The sequence below is a fragment of the Panicum virgatum genome, chromosome 1N (assembly GCF_016808335.1).
Source record: "Panicum virgatum strain AP13 chromosome 1N, P.virgatum_v5, whole genome shotgun sequence".
Lineage (NCBI taxonomy): Eukaryota > Viridiplantae > Streptophyta > Magnoliopsida > Poales > Poaceae > Panicum > Panicum virgatum.
Window position 1 is genome coordinate 46,424,760 of NC_053145.1, and position 18,568 is coordinate 46,443,327.

The 18,568-nt window shown below is 46.0% G+C and overlaps 1 protein-coding gene across 1 annotated transcript in view; it reads left to right on the plus strand.

Annotated features, from left to right (window-relative positions):
* Positions 1-341: 341 nt before the first annotated feature.
* LOC120653586 (ent-copalyl diphosphate synthase 2-like) overlaps positions 342-18,568 on the plus strand; it is a 34,484-nt gene continuing 16,257 nt past the window's right edge. The window contains exons 1-7 of the mRNA XM_039931298.1: positions 342-407; positions 640-776; positions 852-1,073; positions 1,148-1,416; positions 1,509-1,568; positions 2,001-2,278; positions 8,754-8,853. Coding sequence (XP_039787232.1) covers positions 342-407; positions 640-776; positions 852-1,073; positions 1,148-1,416; positions 1,509-1,568; positions 2,001-2,278; positions 8,754-8,853 — 1,132 coding nt within the window. The remainder of the gene's footprint in view (positions 408-639; positions 777-851; positions 1,074-1,147; positions 1,417-1,508; positions 1,569-2,000; positions 2,279-8,753; positions 8,854-18,568) is intronic.

Genomic DNA, 18,568 nt, shown 5'->3' on the forward strand with positions numbered 1-18,568 from the left:
TTAGCAATAAAGTAATCGAATGGAAGCCCAAGTGGTTTTATGTTGAGAACCTATCGGGAAGATTTCCACCCATTACTCCAGGCCCTCCTATCCAATGGCCTGAATAGAATAAGAAACCAGTCGACGAGAGTCAGGTCTCTGAACTACTCGAGCGAATTGCCGTTTTAAGGCAAAATATGTTGACTGGAGAAGCAGTCGTACTCGACTGGATGAGGAGAAGGATCCAGCCGTTACAGGCTCGGGAAATGCTTGGATTTAAGTACCAAGGGACAGCTGATCCGTCAAGATACTCGAAGGAAAAGATCTCGGATGATGTAGCTTTTAGTCGAGTACAACGACTGATGAGGAACGTAAAGAAAATTCCAATTGTCCCTGATACTTTTTCTGCTGCGAATCCACCGAAGCAGGTACTTGTCAAAAGTAGTCGATGCATAGAAATCGAGTACTGTACCATAGCACAAATCTGATAGGATTTTGCTTTCTGTAGGAGGACGTGGAGCACTTTAAAAGTAGTCCTTCACTACCAGGCATTTATTCGCCCTTTTGATCTTCCAAGCCTTTCGATCTGCTAACCAAGTCTGAGTATGTTCATATGAAGTTTCATACAAGCAATACTTATGCCTAATTTTGGTTGTGCAGATGAAGAAGAAGCTGGGGGGAGGAGTGATAGGGAGCTCAGCCCTACTCGAAGTACCGATACCCAATACTGGGCATCCCAGGGGTACTCGATCTGCGGCGAGGAAGCGTCGTAGCTCCTCCCAGACTACTAGCAATAGGTAAGTAGCTAGTTGTTTTTTTTAGAATCGAGTACTTTTGATATCGATTTGCTGATTTGTGTTTTCCTTTTCAAGTCCGGTGGCCAAAGTGCCACGGATATCCTCATCTAGGGATGATACTGCGGTGGGGCAGACTGTCCCCTTCACCACAGTGGACCCGTCAAGTGGGGCCGGGGCTACTCCTTCGGCGAGTAGTTCCGATGTAAATGTTGCCGGTGATGCGGGTAAGCAGGCTATGATTGTAAAGCCTGCCCGCAAATTTGGCATCAAGGGGCTTACTCTGATAAGAGCTCCTATGTAAGTTCCTTGGAACTTGTATGTATAGGATCTGTTTTTGTGTCTAGTAGTTTTTAACTACTTTGTCTTTGCAGAGATGCAATCTTGGATGAGAACGTGGAGGCTGAGAGCCACTCAGCTTCCCAATCGGGGGAGGAGAAGCCCCCGAGCACTCCAGACATAAGTGCTCAAGATGCGGAGGCGATGGCCAACTCCATGCTTCGGGATTCTCCTTTGCCCAATCCTGAGAGGGCCAATGAGGAGATCCCAGAGGATGGCGGAAGTGGCAAGCTTCCAGAAGGAGGAGAAGGCAAGAAGCTTCCTGAGGGAGGCAATGATAAACAGCCCGAGAAGCCCCCTGCAGGTAAGCTTGTAACACCTTGTAGGAAAGGTATTTTTTTGTTGCACTTAATGTGATTAAGTAGCATGTACTTCCTTTAGATTCCCAAATCGCAGGAAATATTGTAGGGAGGATTGGAGATGTGCCCAAGAGGGCCGTAGCTGAGGTGCTGGCGAGTACTTCCTAGGTCACGTCGGGAAGTGTCTTGCCATGAGAGAAGGTGGAGCTTGCTGCCAAACTGCTTGATGTAAGTAGTCGAATACTTCGAGTACTTTTTGTAGTAGATCGAGTAGTATACTGATCTTTTTGTTTTTGTAGAAAGCGCTGTGACGGAAGGGTGGCCAGTCCCAGGATGAGGCAGAGCTGAATGCCCTGAAAGAGAGGGTTAAGACGCTCTCGTCTGAGAAGACTGCTCTTGAGGGGAAGCTGAAGAAGCTTTCCCAGTCTAAGAAAGGTTAGTCTTTTAGCATTTGGTATGCATTCGACTAGTAGATCTGCTTAGTGTTTATAAGATTTTCTTTCTATCGAGTACACAACTTGTGCAGAATCTTTAAAGATTCAAGAAAGCTTGGTACTAGATCTAAAGATTCTTATGTACCGCAACGCAGATAAAATAGAGAAGCTCAAGAAGATCAAGGAGGACTCTGATCGGGAGGCGGCGTCGACTCTCCAGCAGCTCAAGACCCTGTCGGAGTCACGAGACTCGATGCATCGAGAACTCGTGGGGCTGAGAGAGGTCAGGGATGCCGCCCTAGAGGTGGCCGAGGCCATGGAAATCCTACAAAAGGATGGAGATGAACCGCTCACGCTGGCTGGGAGGCTTTGCAGAGTGCCCGGGGCCTTTGAGAGGTTTGTCTCCACCATCACCCGCCAGTACGTAGGTCACGTACTTGGTCTACTGAAATCTTAATGGCCAACCACTCGCCTGGACGCGCTTGGACAAGGGGCCAAAGCTGAGTGTACGGATGATCAATTCCGTCAGTATTTGGCGGAGACTTCGCGAGTGGCCAATCAAATTTTGGAGTCCTTGAGCAAGGCATAGTCTCCTTGAACTTTTCTTGTAATTGAGTTGTCTTGTGGGCTAGGAGTATGATGAGGACATGACCAATACGCATATGACCAAGGCCCAAGCGAAGATAGAGTTCAAAGCCCAATCCACATTGAAGTCCGATTTATTCGCGAGTCCGGTTCGGACTGCAGGAGCAGGCCTCACGAAAATGGACGCCCAGGCCACATATGGTCTCCGTTTTGGGCGTTCTATACATCGTTGGAAATCTAAGGAGATAAGCTTTCCAACCCAACTGATCCCATATCAAAATATGCTCAGAGTCGATGGAAATCGTCGAAACAACAAGATGACCAGAATCTGCCTGGATGCAGCGACACCAGTTTTTTGGCCCGAAGGCCTTGTACTCCCTAGGGTTGCCCGGCCACCCCCTTGGCCACCCCCCTAGCCTCTCTCTTCTATATACACAGTAGCTGCCATTAGGTTACTGGGGTTTTGCTTAGATTATTCTGTCGAGAACAGTTTCGCCGCCGTGTCGGTTTGTGAGACCCCAATTTTGAGATTAATCTTTCATCTGCAGAGTCACTTCAATTGAGCTGCGTTCTTTCGAGTTCTTGCTTGTGTTTTTCATTACGCTTGCAGGGATTAGCCTTCTTGGCGAGGTCAACCGGGTTGTGACACGGTTGATAACCAGAGGAGTTGTGGTGCTAAGATTGCTAGATTCGGGTCTTAGGATATGAAGCCGAATCGGTGTGTCTCGCTCCGCCTACAACGAGAGTTATCCAGAACCTGACGGAAGATCGGGAACCCACGTCCCCATTATTTGGTATTCAGAGACTCAGGTTTACTGTTAGGTTTCACATCTATCTTTAGTTTCATCAATTTCGCCATTGTCCCACAGTCCACCAAAAAGCCCTAGAAAATTTTGTGTTTGTGCTGTTTTCCCATCCCGTTAGCCCTTTTAAGCCATTGCATATTTTGATATCGGAGTCCGCATCATTGAGTTTGTGTCCATAGTCGTGGTCTTGTTGCTGGTTTAGATCGAGTTCTTAGATTGGTTTGAGTTTTGCATCGTGTCACCGTGTCCTTTTCCATCCCATCATCACGTCCGGTTCGGACTTGTCTCTGTCCAGTTCGGTATTTTATTGATATCTCTCGCATACGAACTCAGATTTTTGTGTTCTAGTACTTTCTGGAAAGCTTGTGAAATTATCTACAACTTTATCAATTGTGAGAATTCCATAAAACGTAGTTATCTGCGCCTAATCTGTATTGGAAGTCAATCTGTTGGTGACCCAGAAATTTCTGAGTAGTCTGTATTTTGGGGTCAATATCTTCTACTTCCTTTATCCAAAAGAGACTTTCCATATATCGCAAAGAAAGAGAAAAGGAGGATCTACAACTTTCGTGTTGTAAGTTTTCGTGTTTGAGGTCTCTAAATTTGTCAAACAGCCTGTATAAGTTTGTGTAGCAAATCTGTAATTTACAGACAATAATTTTGTGATAGTGTGGAGTTGTCTCTTGCTCTTGTGGCACTTTTGAATAGAAAAAGAAAGAAAGAAAAAGGCAAGTGCATAAAAAAGAGCCGCAAAAAAAAAACAATAAGAAGTGCTTGCATCCTTTTGTGTCCTTTGTGCTTGGTATACGTCGCTTGCTTGCTTGAACTAGTTCTAGGAACACGTTTAGGCCAGCAACATTGATAAGTACTTTGGATATTTATTCAATTTTTGCTATCTGATTTTCAATTGTTCTAATCCTTGCTACTAAATAAAGCCCCCGAAGCTCCACATATTACTTCAGATCAGTACACCCAGAGGATCTTGCAATCTTGGTACCACTTCCTCACAGGTATCACGAACCAGCCACCGGTTGTACCATCCTCTGCTTTGCATTGGTAAGAACACTTGTAAGAGCTTGATAAGACGTGCGAGATTGTGTTTCCCCCATCCACATCCACATATAGTAGTTGATAGGGATAACCTTTTGTGTTTTATCTTGTCTACTTACTAACAATGTCAGAAAACACTGAGATTGCTCAACGAGTGTTGAGTTCTCAAATGGAGAAAGTGGAGCAAAATCAATTCAACAATTTGTTCCAGACTTTCTTTGCCGTGATGGAACGACGTTGCCGAGTCATCATTGATGGTGAGACTTGCAACAACCTTGCAAGTTTAGAGCTGGTCGAGAAGCTTGGTCTGACCACAAAGCCACATCCACATCCATACTACATGCAATGGGTAAATTCTTACGATAAGATTAAGGTAACTGAATTTGCACATATTGAATTTAGCATTGGTTTTTACAAGAGTAGTGCTGATTTTTATATAGTACCCATGCAAGCATGTCATTTATTGCTAGGAACGCCATGGATTAATATAAATGATGTGGTACATAAAAAGGTTGCAAATAGATATTCTTTCAACTACAATGAAAGAAAAATTACAATTAAATCTATGACCGCAACTGAAATTTTAGAAGCCGATCTTGAAAGAGCAGAGAGAAGAAAGTATGAGCCTTTTAGAACAGAATGGTTTATTTCAGATGTTACAGTGCCTTCCTCTAAATCTGATTTTGTACAAATTAAAGATATCGCTTTGTCTTCTGTTGGACCTCATATTTTGCAGCATGTATCTAAAACAGAAGACAAGGTGATAGAGAATGAACATGTAATTGTCTCAGGTAAGAGCTCTCTTGATGTGTTGAAATTGTTCACCACTCATGCTATAATAGAGCAACATTTAGTGGACACCAAATCTGAATTGACTTTGTCACATGATAAATATTCTACTGATTTTTGTGATAAAGAAGAGTTGTGTGATAGTTCTATGTTTATCCATGTGCCACAACTTGTGAAGGAAACTGATCCTTTTGTTTTGGAACCAAAGACTTATGCTAAAAATAAACATTTGATTCCAATTGCTACAGAAAAGGATGAAAGGAAATTGGTGTCTTCTTTAAATACTTTGGGTTATATAGAGTTTGATACTTTGTGTGCACTTAGTAGTTTGGAGGAGAAATTTAAATGTGTTAGATTGCCATGGTTATCTCGGTGTACATATCACTTTATTGGCAATTATAATTGTAAAGGAGAGTACATGGTGCATCGTGTTTATATGTGTTCAAATCTGAAATCTCCTTTTGTTGTGCAACAATTTGATGAAAAAGAGGGCTATTTTAAGACTAATCCTATCACGCAGAGTTCCTCTTGTTCTTCTTTGTTTGTTTTGTCACAACATGTTCAATTTCAAGAAGGGGAGCAACGCAGGATCATGTCAAGAATGAGAACAACTACTTCCGCAAGCATCAGCGACTTTGTGTCGAGGAAGACTCAAAACCAAGAAGGGGAGAATGATGAGGACATGACCAATACGCATATGACCAAGGCCCAAGCGAAGATAGAGTTCAAAGCCCAATCCACATTGAAGTCCGATTTATTCGCGAGTCCGGTTCGGACTGCAGGAGCAGGCCTCACGAAAACGGACGCCCAGGCCACATACGGTCTCCGTTTTGGGCGTTCTATACATCGTTGGAAAGCTAAGGAGATAAGATTTCCAACCCAACTGATCCCATATCAAAATACGCTCGGAGTCGATGGGAATCGTCAAAACAACAAGACGACCAGAATCTGCCTAGATGCAGCGATGCCAGTTTTTGGCCCGAAGGCCTTGTACTCCCTAGGGTTGCCCGGCCACCCCCTTGGCCGCCCCCCTAGCCTCTCTCTTCTATATACACAGCAGCCGCCATTACGTTACTGGGGTTTTGCTTAGATTATTCTGTCGAGAACAGTTTCGCCGCCGTGTCGGTTTGTGAGACCCCAATTTTGAGATTAATCTTTCATCTGCAGAGTCACTTCAATTGAGCTGCATTCTTTCGAGTTCTTGCTTGTGTTTTTCGTTGCGCTTGCAGGGATTAGCCTTCTTGGCGAGGTCAACCGGGTTGTGACATGGTTGATAACCAGAGGAGTTGTGGTGCTAAGATTGCTGGATTCGGGTCTTAGGATCTGAAGCCGGATCGGTGTGTCTCGCTCCGCCTACAACGAGAGTTATCCAGAACTTGACGGAAGATCGGGAACCCACGTCCCCATTAGAGTACTTTTGAACAAATATTGAATATTTGTGTAATGTTAAGTACCCATTTTATATTTGGATTTGTGGAATCCTTTGATATGTCGAGTAGTTGTACTCGAAGATCCTGAGTGTAGGCAGCATCGGGCCCACTCAGTCAGGGTAGTATATACAAGAAATTGTATCCGTAAGTGCCTTAGGAGGCAGAGTATTCTCGAATAAAGTCGAGTTTGAATGGTTCTGAATTATAACCATAGTGCTGACTGGTTAGGATTGAATCCCGTAGGATTAACCGAGTGGGAATAGCACTACAAGGGTGTAAAAGCCGTAGCTTATTGTAGATTTCCTTTATGAAGGAAATTCTTTGTTAGCGCACAGCTGCTATGGATTTTGTTGTCCAATCGGAGGAAGAACTCTTGTCGAGTATTTAGAGGCTATAAGATGTTTCTTGATAGATAGGAGGATAGTCAGCTCTCGACAACTACTCAGAGTGCTAAGGGAAAACAGAACTTCTTTTTGTATCTCGAGCAAGCGAGTAGCACCCGTCAAGTACTCGAGGCAAAAAGATTCTGTAGCAAAAATTCCCATAGTAAACTGGGCAAGCGGGAAACTTGTGTCAACCTATTTTATAGTATCAAGAACTTATCTGTACTCCTTGAGGGGTTTTCATAGTTGACCAGTTAGGATAGACCTTGTTTGGTCACCCAGATAGTATGCCACTGTTTGCGAAAATATCCCAAACTACTCGATCGTATCGAGTAATATGTCCTATTAATGGACTGGATTGATTTCTAGAATAGGACTATTAGAATTGAACTCCGTCGAGTTAACCAAGATGTGAATATTCTAAAAACATCCCAAACTTACTCGAGCAAGGTGAGTAAGGTGTCCTACCTGAGGACTGGAGTAACTCTGGGGCAAGTCTATTAGGTACTAACCCCGTCGGGTTGTCCAAGACGAAGGTGCCGAAAGAGTATCCAAAACCTACTCGAGCTGGCGAGTAGGGTGTCCTTTAACAAGGACTAGAGTCATCTTTAAGACTGAACTGTTAGGTACGAACCCTGTCGGGTTGCCCAAGACGTAAATGTCGGAAAGATATCCAAAACTTACTCGAGCGAGGCGAGTAAGGTATCCTCTTAACCAAGGACTGGAGTAATCCGTAAGACATAACTGTTAGGTACGAACCTGGTCGGGTTGCCCAAGACATAAATGTCGAAGGGATATTCAAAACTTACTCAAGCGAGGCGAGTAAGGTGTCCTTTTAACCAAGGACTGGAGTAATCCGTAAGACAGAACGGTTAGGTACGAATCCCGTTGGGTTACCCAAGACGTAAATGTCGAAGGGATACCCAAAACTTACTTGAGCGAGGCGAGTAAGGTGTCCTTTTAACTAAGGACTGGAGTAATCTGTAAGACAGAACTGTTAGGTACGAACCCTGTCGGGTTGCCCAAGACGTAAATGTCGAAGGGATATCCAAGACCTACTCGAGCAGGGCGAGTAGGGCGTCCATAACGTGGACTGGAGTGACTTTTAGGACAGAACTGTTAGGTACGAGCCCCGTTGAGTTGCCCAAGACGTAAATGTCAAAGAAGCACTCGAGTGTAAACCGTGAAAACTACTCGATAGTTGCTCTAATGCTGAGCGTAACTGTCGAGACGGGGTTTTGGTCGTGTGAGCGAAAGCCAAGTAGTCTATTTATAGGAGAAATCAACTTTTATTTGGATATGTCGAAATTACATAACTGTAAGGTGACAGACTCTGACTCTCAAGATCTACCCCTTGCTCGTTGGACGTGAGCAATGGTTTACAAGACTGAATAAAACTTATTCGAAGAAGAAACTTAGTCGATGTGATGGTCGACTAAATTCGAGGTAGAACTAGTCGGTGCAAGGGTCGACTAGATTATTGGTAAGGTCTCCTTCAGGAGAGGTGCCCCAAGGGACTTGCGGAGTGAGTCACACTGAAAGATCGTGTGAGAGCTCTTTGGGTGGATGAAGCACTTGCGTAGCAGTACTTTGTTGATCCTGTTTCTGCTCTGAGACGATTCTCCTTGATGCGGGGTGCGCGGTTTACCCTGAGGACGGGTACCGATGGTTGCCGGCTTGTGCTTTTTGAAGGATGCAGAAGCCTTTGGCGGGATGCAGTAGTTGGAAGAAGGGTTGTAAGCCTCGACTTCCTTGCATTCCTTTCTCCTTGAGATGATGATATTGCGCGCCTCGCGCCCAACATTGATTACGCTGCGGAGGTCGCTGTTGGAGTAGTCATAGTTGTCACCCTGTTGTTCTTGTAGGTTGTTAGTGAGGCGCTGGTGCCTGAACGCCCTTTTCTGATTGAACAGGCGACGATGCTCATAGAGGTCTTCCGGTGGATGCTGCTCTTCCAGTTGGACAGTATCTGTCACTGCTGGAGGAGGAGCGGGTGTGTCCTCCTTGGTGGTAGCTTGGGCTTCGGTGATTGTGGGAGGAGTAGTTTCCATGTTGTCGGAAAGGTACTCGTCGAAATTATCAGAGCTGTAGTCGTAAGGTTGAGACGCTCCGTGGGATCACCCTCAGGTTCTTCGGAGATGCGAACCATGAGGATTTCACGGCAAAGATCTTGAACTTCTTGGTCGTGTTTGCTTGAGGACGGGTGTAGTGGAGTGCTTTGTTGGTAAGGCAGATCCGCTAGTTTGGAACCGGAGGTGTTGGGATCTTGTTTCTTCCCTAGGTGCACTGTCCGTCCTTGCGGGGTTGCATATATGACCAAGTTAGGGAAGGAGTTCTGATCGGACTTGGAGTTCTTGGCCGAGTTGAACTCGACTTGCTTGCTGTACGGGATTGGATTATCCAGCTCACGCTCCGAGTTGGAAGAGTACTCAGATTCGGAATCGGTTAGTCCACCAATTTTGGAATATGTATGCTTTGGGTGAGCAAGAAGCGGGATGCCCATCTCTACATGGAGGGCATTCTCGTTCATCCAATGTAGCCATGATTGGGTGGGAGTCAGCCCATCAGGCTCGTTGATCCAGGGTTTGTCAAAAATTGAATCGCTGGATTGTTCTGGAGCCTTGGCTTTTCCCTTTTTAAGCTTGGTCGGTTCCCAAAGAGCGTCAGCATGTTCGGTTGGTTTGGCCAAAGCTTTCATGAACAGTTCGACGTTATCAGACCAATCCTTGAGATCATCGAAAGGTTCAGAGTTCTCGAGGCCGTTCATGAAGTGATCAAAGTCCTGATCAAATGAGGACTCGACCGTTTCCGGAGTCCGAATGTGGGCAGGTTTCGGTGAAGGGCACTGGGGTATCTTGGAGATAGACGGTCCCATCCGAACAATCCAGGGGTTTATCTTACCAGATCCCCTGCAGATTCCTCCTCCCATTTTCTGCCCTTTGTTTTGCAGAGTGCTTTCGGCTACTTTGATGCAGTCGGCGATCTTTGAATTTACCTGATCGATCCCTGAAAGCATATTAACCGACCTTTCTTGTGGTGGGCTTAACGCTTTAGAGTTCTGCTGTGTCGCGGATGAACCGAGAGCAGTTTCTGCAAGCTTGATACAACCCTCAATTGATCGTGAAACTTGATCCACTCCTGCGAGTAATTCTAAATTTTTGATCGTAGGGCGTTTGATGGTCTTGAGATGAGTCAAGTATTTTCCAAGAGTTTTGGAAAAGTGAGGTTTTTTGGAGTTAAAATTTGTGTCGAACTCGACTGAACCGAGAGTTCGGGTCGGAGTTGACACATTTCTTGGGTTATCCGAGTCGAGTTCGGGTAGAACTCTTTCTTCGTCGAGATCCATAGAATTGCGGGTGTCGGCGACTTGGGAGCTGGTTTTTGGTTTAGGCGAATTAGGCGTGACAAGGTGGCTGGAGAAGCCTCCCGTTCCGTCAGCCGTGCAAGTCTAGGAACCAAAAACGAGGGTTGTGCCTTCCGGCACATTGTTGGCGTCGCTTGATCCGGCCATCGAATTCGTTGGTGAACTCACCGAATCCCCTACCTGGCGCGCCAGCTATCGTTGTTTACCGCCAAGCCTACTCAGGGATACCCTTAGCAATAGGGTTTGTAAGTAGGGATCGACTGCTCTAGAACTCGATGGTACAAGGAACAAAGATTTAGACAGGTTCGGACTGCGAGTTTGCGTAATACCCTACGTCCTGTGTAGTTTGTATTGCCTTAGGTGTTGATGATTGTTTTGGAGGGGGTCCCTGCCCGCCCTTATATATCCGGGTGGACAGGGTTACATGGACTAGCTGAGTACAGTTGGAATCCTACTACAACATAATCGGGTAGTTTCCTTTGTACTGAAGCTAGTTCTACACCTATGCGAGTAGTTATAAAAGAGGCAAGGTACATCCATGAACTATCCCTTACTAACATTCTATGCCTATAAGCAGTCCCGCTGCCCCGGGTCTAACAGAAAGTACTCTTGTATTGCCCGGCATCTTGAGGAGCAGGTACACATAGTGTGGTACTTGTGTCAGAACCACCTGAATTATCCCGGCTCAAGTGCGCAGGGCATCACCATAAAGGCAACACTAGCTCAAACGCACTTCAAACGGAACAATTCTTGGTCTGTCGGGTAACGTCCCGATACAACCACCGGTTCTCGGATCGAACAAGCATACCCCGCACGAAGGCGAGTCCAGAGATATTACAACCACAAGTTTTGCATCACAGGCATAAAAGTTATTACAAACTAGTTCTAAAACATTATTACAAGTACAAACTTTAAAAAGCCGTTATACAAACCATAACTTTAACTTCAGAGTTTGAAAGCAGCGGAAAGAGACAACGACGGCTACAACACATCGCAAAAGTATACCAAGCTAGCCCAAGCAAGGTATCACTCGTCATGGTCATTGCCGGCCGAAGACAAATCCCACTCTACAGACCAGCCAGGAGGCAAAGAGCAGGGATAGGTCAAACTAGCGACCTGGTTCTCAAGACTCATACCTGAAAAAGGGGTTTCAACAGCAAGGCTGAGTATTCTAATACTCAGCAAGACTTAACCGTCAACGGTATAAGTAGCCCACCTTAACTAGACTATGCAAGGATTTGTGAGGCTCTGGTTTTCCTTTTTGCTGAAAAGCAATAAAGAGTAGATCCTTACTTTCAAGTTTTAGCTTTCAAGATTCTAGTTGATTAACCATTCTATGTAAGCAACTACTATCCAATCATGGTAGAACTCTAAGCAAACATCAAGATTGATCATAATATTGTTGCTCTTATTACTCTGTGTGGCAAAGAGATCAAGCAGTCTCATTTCATCGTGAGAGGCAGACGATTCTGAATCGAAATTCAACCTTGCAAGGATAAACCTAACACACACGCTTGAAGCACCATCGAGTCACTTCCAAGCAACCGTTGACCTTTCTTTCCGGCTTGTGGATAGGATCACTCTCCCCGACTACAGGGCTCCAAGGTCCACCCGTGCCCGGTCCACCCTTGTCCCTTGAAGTCGTAGCATTGATCAACAATAACATTTAAAAACCTACCTCTAAAGAGAGAGTGAAAGGTATATCCACTCCCCGGTCCAATCGGCTACTAGGCTTGCCGCGTACCATATTTACGGCATGTGGCTAGTACTTTCAAAAACTTAACCAGCACTACCACACACCGTGACCTTAGCAAGTTCATCGACACAAACGGGGTCTCACCAAAGGTCATGATATCGAACATGACCCCGTCCGTCGTCCTTATATTGATAACAGAAAGTAAACAAGCAATTCCTATAAAGCTCGCGAATGACAGGCAATCACTCGACTTTTACCGGTCCTATAAGCTTAGCAAGTAGTCGAACATAGATCTAGTGTTCATTACATAGGTTCCTAGGATCATGCATCTAGGGTTTCAATTCAAATCCTAAGAACTGTAAATGCACAAGTAAGTAATAACAGTAAATGGTAATAATTTGAAATATAGGTTATGTCCGGGGCTTGCCTTCTCGGTAGTTGCTAACTATTTCAGCTCTAGGCTCTTCCGAACTTTGGTTCGGGGCTTCAGTTAGTTCAGCTGCGCTCACCTGGACTTCTGGATCACCTCTGTCAGACTCCGGGATCAACTCGTACGTCCCGTCCGTCAAAGTAGTCGTATCTATATGAAATGCAAGAGGTGACAATATAAATACACTCAGATCATGGTAAAGTTGTAGGCTAACAACTGGCAAACAAACATATCACATGGGCAATCGTTTATAGAGTAGCTAACTAACAAATCTAACTACACAAGACATCATGATCAACAGCACAAATGAAGTGAACTACTCCATAAACAAGTGGGGGTGGTTTTCTATAACAAACAAAACATAGTTTGCCAATAAATCAACTACTCAGAATACAAATAGTAATAAATTCTGCCAAAATTACACTAAACAGAACATGAACAAAGTAATCTACCCTATAAAAATAATGCCATAACATCTAACCATTTATTCAGAATAATTCATTCACTCAGATAACATCTAGAATAAGCATGAATTACACAGGTCAAACTAAAGCAAAGAAGAAGCACAAAATTTAACATTAGGTTGAAACAGAGACGAGCTAGCTACTGTGAATTTTTCATTATTTATCTACACAGAAATAATTATGAAAAAATAAACAAAACAGAACAACAGATTAGAAAGATTCATTTTTAACTCCTATTCTAGTCATGAACTGATGCTCAAACTGCATGGACAAGCTAAGATACTCAATAAGAACATGCAGAAATATTTTCATGAAATATTATGAAGAGAAACTATTTACCATAATTAAAGTCTATTAAACAAGGATTAAATCAAAGAAAAATCTACACATGAGAACTGATCACAAAATTTTTATATCAAAGCTAGTGGCACATGAGTAAACTACCATAATAATTTCAGAGCAAGACAAGTTTCCAATCATCAGATAAGAAAAAGATTAAATAACTAGTCTTTATTTACCTAGCGACACAAAACAACTTGTACAGCAAAAACTTGCAACAAACACCTAGCTTATTATGATTCTACTGAAAAGAGCTACTCTCAAGGATTACAAAACATCCAAGTTTACATTTTTCTGAATTTCCTATGATTTTCTATGGAATTTCAAAGTTCACTGCAAAAATTACAAAGGAGTCCTTAGTGGCACTATTCATATGAGTCACAGTCTATTCACATAACCCCCTGGGCTTTCTTTTCTTTCCACCCGAGGTCCTTGGCCACAGGGGAAGGACAGGGGTGGCTCGGCGGGCCTAAATCCGGCAAGGGGGCTCACCGGAGTTTGGGGGAAAGTGGTGGAGAAGCACCACGGCGTCGAGAGGAACCCGTAGGTGGCTTTGGTTGGAGCAGGGACGGCCGGTGGTGGCTCGTCGGTGTGATAGTGGCGGCGGCGGAGGGGTGGCTCAGCGGTGGCGGCGCTCCGGCGATGGATTGGCGGGGAGAAAGGTCTGCGGAGCTAGAGCGGCTCCTGGCGCACCAGAAGGTGCCCGAATTCGGGGTAGGGGTAGCCCGTAGCGGCCTGTCCGTGGCGGCCAAAGCACGCCGGCGGCGAGTGGTGACCAGGGGCGGTGGTCCGGTGAGGGGGAGTGGAAGGTGTGGGGCCGAGGAGACTCAGGGGACCAAGGGGGATCAATTCAAGGGTCTAATTGGGGAAGTGGAGGTCCGAGGTGGGCGCTCCACGGCGGCCGGCGAGCGGCGGCACAAATGGAGGGAAGGGGCGGCGGGATGCTGAAGTAAGGCTCTGCTGAGCGATTGGTTAGGCCGAGAGTGGAAGGAATAGCAAGGAAAAGGGCTCGGGGATGAGCTCGGCCGAGGAGAAGGAGAAATCGGGGACGGCGACGTGCTCACGTGGGTGGCCGGCGAGGTGGCTCTGCGTGGGCGGTTCTGGGTGGCGTGGCGAGAGGAGAGGGCACCAGCGCGAGGGGTAGAGCGGCGGGGAACTCAGGCGCGACGCGTGGAAGCCACGAGGAGCAGGAGGTGGCGCGGGGGCGGCCCTCCACGGCGGGCGGCGCCGCGCTGTCGGTCGGCGGGGGTGAAACAGAGAAACAGGCAGGAGGAAGGAGAAAGAGGATTAGTTTGCAATTTCAGAAAATTCCAGGGACCTGAATGTAAACCAGTGATAACTTTTAATATAGGGCTCAAATAAAAAAGTGTCCAACATGAAAGTTGTTCCATTTTTCAAGATCTACAACTTTGATGTTGTGCAAAAATTTATTTGATCAAAGGATAGAGAGCTAATTTTGAAAACATGGAAAGGATTTTGAATTCCAGGAATTTTGTCAAATTCAAGATAATTTCAATTTAACTTTAGACTTAAAAGCAAAATTTGCTGCCATGTAATAAATGCACTGAATTTTACAAAAACACCCTCCACAAAAGCGATAATTGCACACCCTATTCAAATTAACTTTAGAAAGGACCTTGCATAAAATCATAATTACACATATAACCTTTATATTTACAAAAAGATCCTTTTTCAAGCAATTCAAGCACATGATGCATAATTTGGTTCTAATTACCCTAAATTGGCTATTTAAAAAACCTAGGCCGTCACAGTACTGCCATGAACTTAGCCAGTGCAGGTCTTCTCAGTATGGCGTGGTATGAAGATTCGAAGTCGGCTACCTCGAACTTGATGTACTCTGTCCGAAAGTTTTGTTCTGTGCCAAATGTGACCGGCAGGGTGACCGAGCCAATTGGTGTGGAAGAGTTTTCGGGAATGATGCCGTAGAAAGGAGCCTTGCTTGGGGTGAGCAGACTCATGTAGTTGAGACCCATCTTCGCCAATGTACTTGCGAAGATCAAATTGAGCCCACTTCCGCCATCAATGAGTACTCGAGTGAGCTTGGATCCTTGGACAACTGGATCGAGTACTAGCGGGAACTTTTCAGGCTCAGAGAAGCTGGTCCATTGATCCTCCCAAGAGAAGGTGATGGGGACCTCGCTATATTTTAAGGGCCTCTGAATTGCTGGCTCAACTGAGAGAATTTCTCTGAGTAGAAGCTTCTGGGCTCGCTTGGAGAAGCTGGGATCTCCTCCAAATATGGCGTTGACAACATTTTCTGCTGTTGGAACCCGTCGGGGTCTTTCTTGTCGTCTTCGTCATCCTTGTTTTTCTTTTTCTTAGGAGCGTCTGGCGGTCTTGATTGGAAGGATTTGCGCAGGATCATGCACTCCCACATCGAGTGGTTGCTCTTGGGGTGTATTGGGCACCTCTTGTTATGAAAGATCTTGACGAACTGATCCTGCAGCTTCTCATTCTTCTTACCACGCGGGGTACGATCCATAGTACCGACAGTATCATCAGGCTTGCGCTTGCGCGCCGGATCCCGCTGGTTGCTTGGCCCTCCACGGTCGTTATGACGCTTTCCATTGTTGTTGTTGTTACGACATGGGAAGCGTCTTCGTTCTTGCTCCTCTTCGTCTGCCCAACACTACAGCATATCACGTAGCTCCACTACCATTTTGGGGCGGTTGCGCCCGAAATCACGGTATAGAGATTGGACGGTGATGCCACTCTGGAAGTAGTCGATGATGTCATCGGCGGTGACATTGGGGATGGTGGCTCTTGTGTCGAAGAAGCACTTGACGTAGGATCTGATCGATTCGCCTTGTTCCTGCTTGCACATCGACAAGGCGTGTCGGGTAGCTACTCGATGTAGCGACCCTTGGAAGTTGTCGATGAAGGCCTTCCTAAGATCATCCCATGAGTGTATGGACTCACGTGTCAAGCTCTCTAGTCACGTGAGGGGTGAGGGCTCCAGGGCCATCGAAAAGTAGAGGACCCTGGTGTTGGTGTCTCCTCCTGCAACACTAACAGCGGTCGAATATAAATGTAACCATTGAGTAGGGTCTTGCTTGCCGTCGTACTTCTGTATGTTCGTTGGTTTGAAGTCCTTCGGGTACTCGACGCTGTCGAAGACTCTGTTGAGGGCTTGGAAGCGATCAGAATTGTCTGCAAGCTGCGATCTACGTCTTGCGTTGATGATGTCCCGTGCGTCCACTATGGAATCGGGTACTTCTTCCCTGTTGTGGCCGCGGTTGTTGTTGCGACTTGGTTGAGGCCCAGGAGCTTGGTTTGCTGGTGGTTGACCACCCCTGGGGCGATGGATACTTGCGACTTCTTGATCCTCTTGATTTCTTTGATTTTGGTGCTCCAGCTATTGTTGACGATGATGGCCTCCAGGAGTACAGCTTGCTTGAGGTATGACTGTTGCGGTGGCCCTCGACCGGGTGCCTTGAAGCGAGCACAACGGGTTTTGTCTCTCGAGTTGCTCAACAGCGTTTTTGGCAAGGTTTATGACACGTTCCATCTCCGGGTTTTGAGGCATCTGCATGAGTCGCAGGGTTGCTTCTATCTTCGCGGCGATTGGGGTCCTAAAGACTGGATCCGCGGCGTTGTTGAATTCGTTGTTGAGGTTGTGCGGGAGAAGGCGAGCACGCTCGGCAGCTCGAGTCCTGCGTTCTCCTTTACATTGATTTCTTGCCCTGCGAGCTGTGCGAGTAGCTGCGTCCTCATCTTGTGGAGCGTCTTGGATCAAGTTGTCTTCTGAAATCTGATCCAAAGCTTCGTTGGGATCATGCTGACTTGGAGCACCTCTGGCTTGTTGGATGATCACCGGAACCGGACGTTCGGGGGTGAAGCTTTCTAGATCTGACTCGCAATCAGCTAGGACAATTTCCTCGGAACCCGTTTCCCTCTCGATTGCAAGGGGAGTACCGTGTTGAAATGGGAGATCATCGATGCTGGCGACTTCTCGAAGGTTATCGAGTAGTTCTGTGAGAGTATGACTCTGGCAGGACTTGAGTTAGATTTTTGTCAGCGCATTGGTGATGAAATCCAAGCTGTCTTGAGATGACTCGACTGGATTTTGGTATACGTCGAAAACGGGTGCCTCCTGGCTAGCAGTGACTGAGTGGTTTTCAACGTAGAGGAGATGATCCAAGTTATTTTCATAGATGGATCTGATCATCTATTTGTAAGTAGATGATGAATTACGCAACCCAAAGAGAGGTTGAGCAAGGGGAGTCTCAATCTGAGTAGAAATTGGTTTGAGATCCATCTGAGTCCGAGTAGAACCCGAGTTGTCTTCGAGTTTCATCTCGATCTCCTTGGCGAGGTCGGGAAGCAGCATGACGCCTTGATCATCTGATCCGACGAGCTTGCTGAGACTTTCCGGCGTGGCTGCCTTTTGCGTGGGTGAATTGGTTAGGTAGCTGTCAAAGCCGCCCGAACTGTTGGCGATACAGACCCACGAGCCGAAGACGAAAGCGGCGCCTTGAGGAAGTGCCATGGTGTTGAAAGCGAAGGTGGCCATCGAACTCGCCGATGAACTCGCCGAGTCCCCTACCTAGCGCGCTAGCTGTCGGTGTTTACCACCAAGCTTGCTCAGGGATACCCTTAGCAGTAAGGTTTGTAGGTAGGGATCGACTGCTCTGGAACTCGATGGTATAAAGAACACAAAGATTTAGATAGGTTCGGGCCGCGAGTTGTGTAATACCCTACCCGCCCGCCCTTATATATCCGGGAGTTTATATTACCTTAGGTGTTGATGTGCCTCGAGGGGGTCCCTGCCCACCCTTATATATCCGGGAGGACAGGGTTACATGGAAAATCCTAGCCGAGTACAGTTGGAGTCCTACTACAACACAATCGGGTAGTTTCCTTTGTACTGCAGCTAGTTCTACGCCTATTCGTGTAGTTACAAGAGAAGTAAGGTACATCCATGAGCTATTCCTTACTCTAGAACATTCTATCCCTTCCTTTGTCTGACAGAAGCCATGTCTTCTAATTCATCCCGCAACCCCCGGTTGATTGCCTGTGAAGTGTGGAGCCTTCGTTTCCAGTTGAAGCTGTGTATCTCTGATAGACCTTTTAGTCGTTATAAGTTCTTTTACATGACATTGTTGCTCATTATTCCATTATGATGTCGCTATATGTATGAAACTTGATCCTAGCATACATATAGTTATATATTCGATTTTCTTTTAAAAACCGGGCGTGACAGTGGTTCGCCTCCATTTCCCTGTTTCCAACAACATAGCTGAGTACGAAGCGCTCATCAATGGCTTACGCATCGCAATCAAGCTGGGTATCCGATGGCTTGAGATCCAGGGCAACTCGGTTGGTCATTGATCAAGTCATGATGGAGTCCAGCTACCTCAACACCA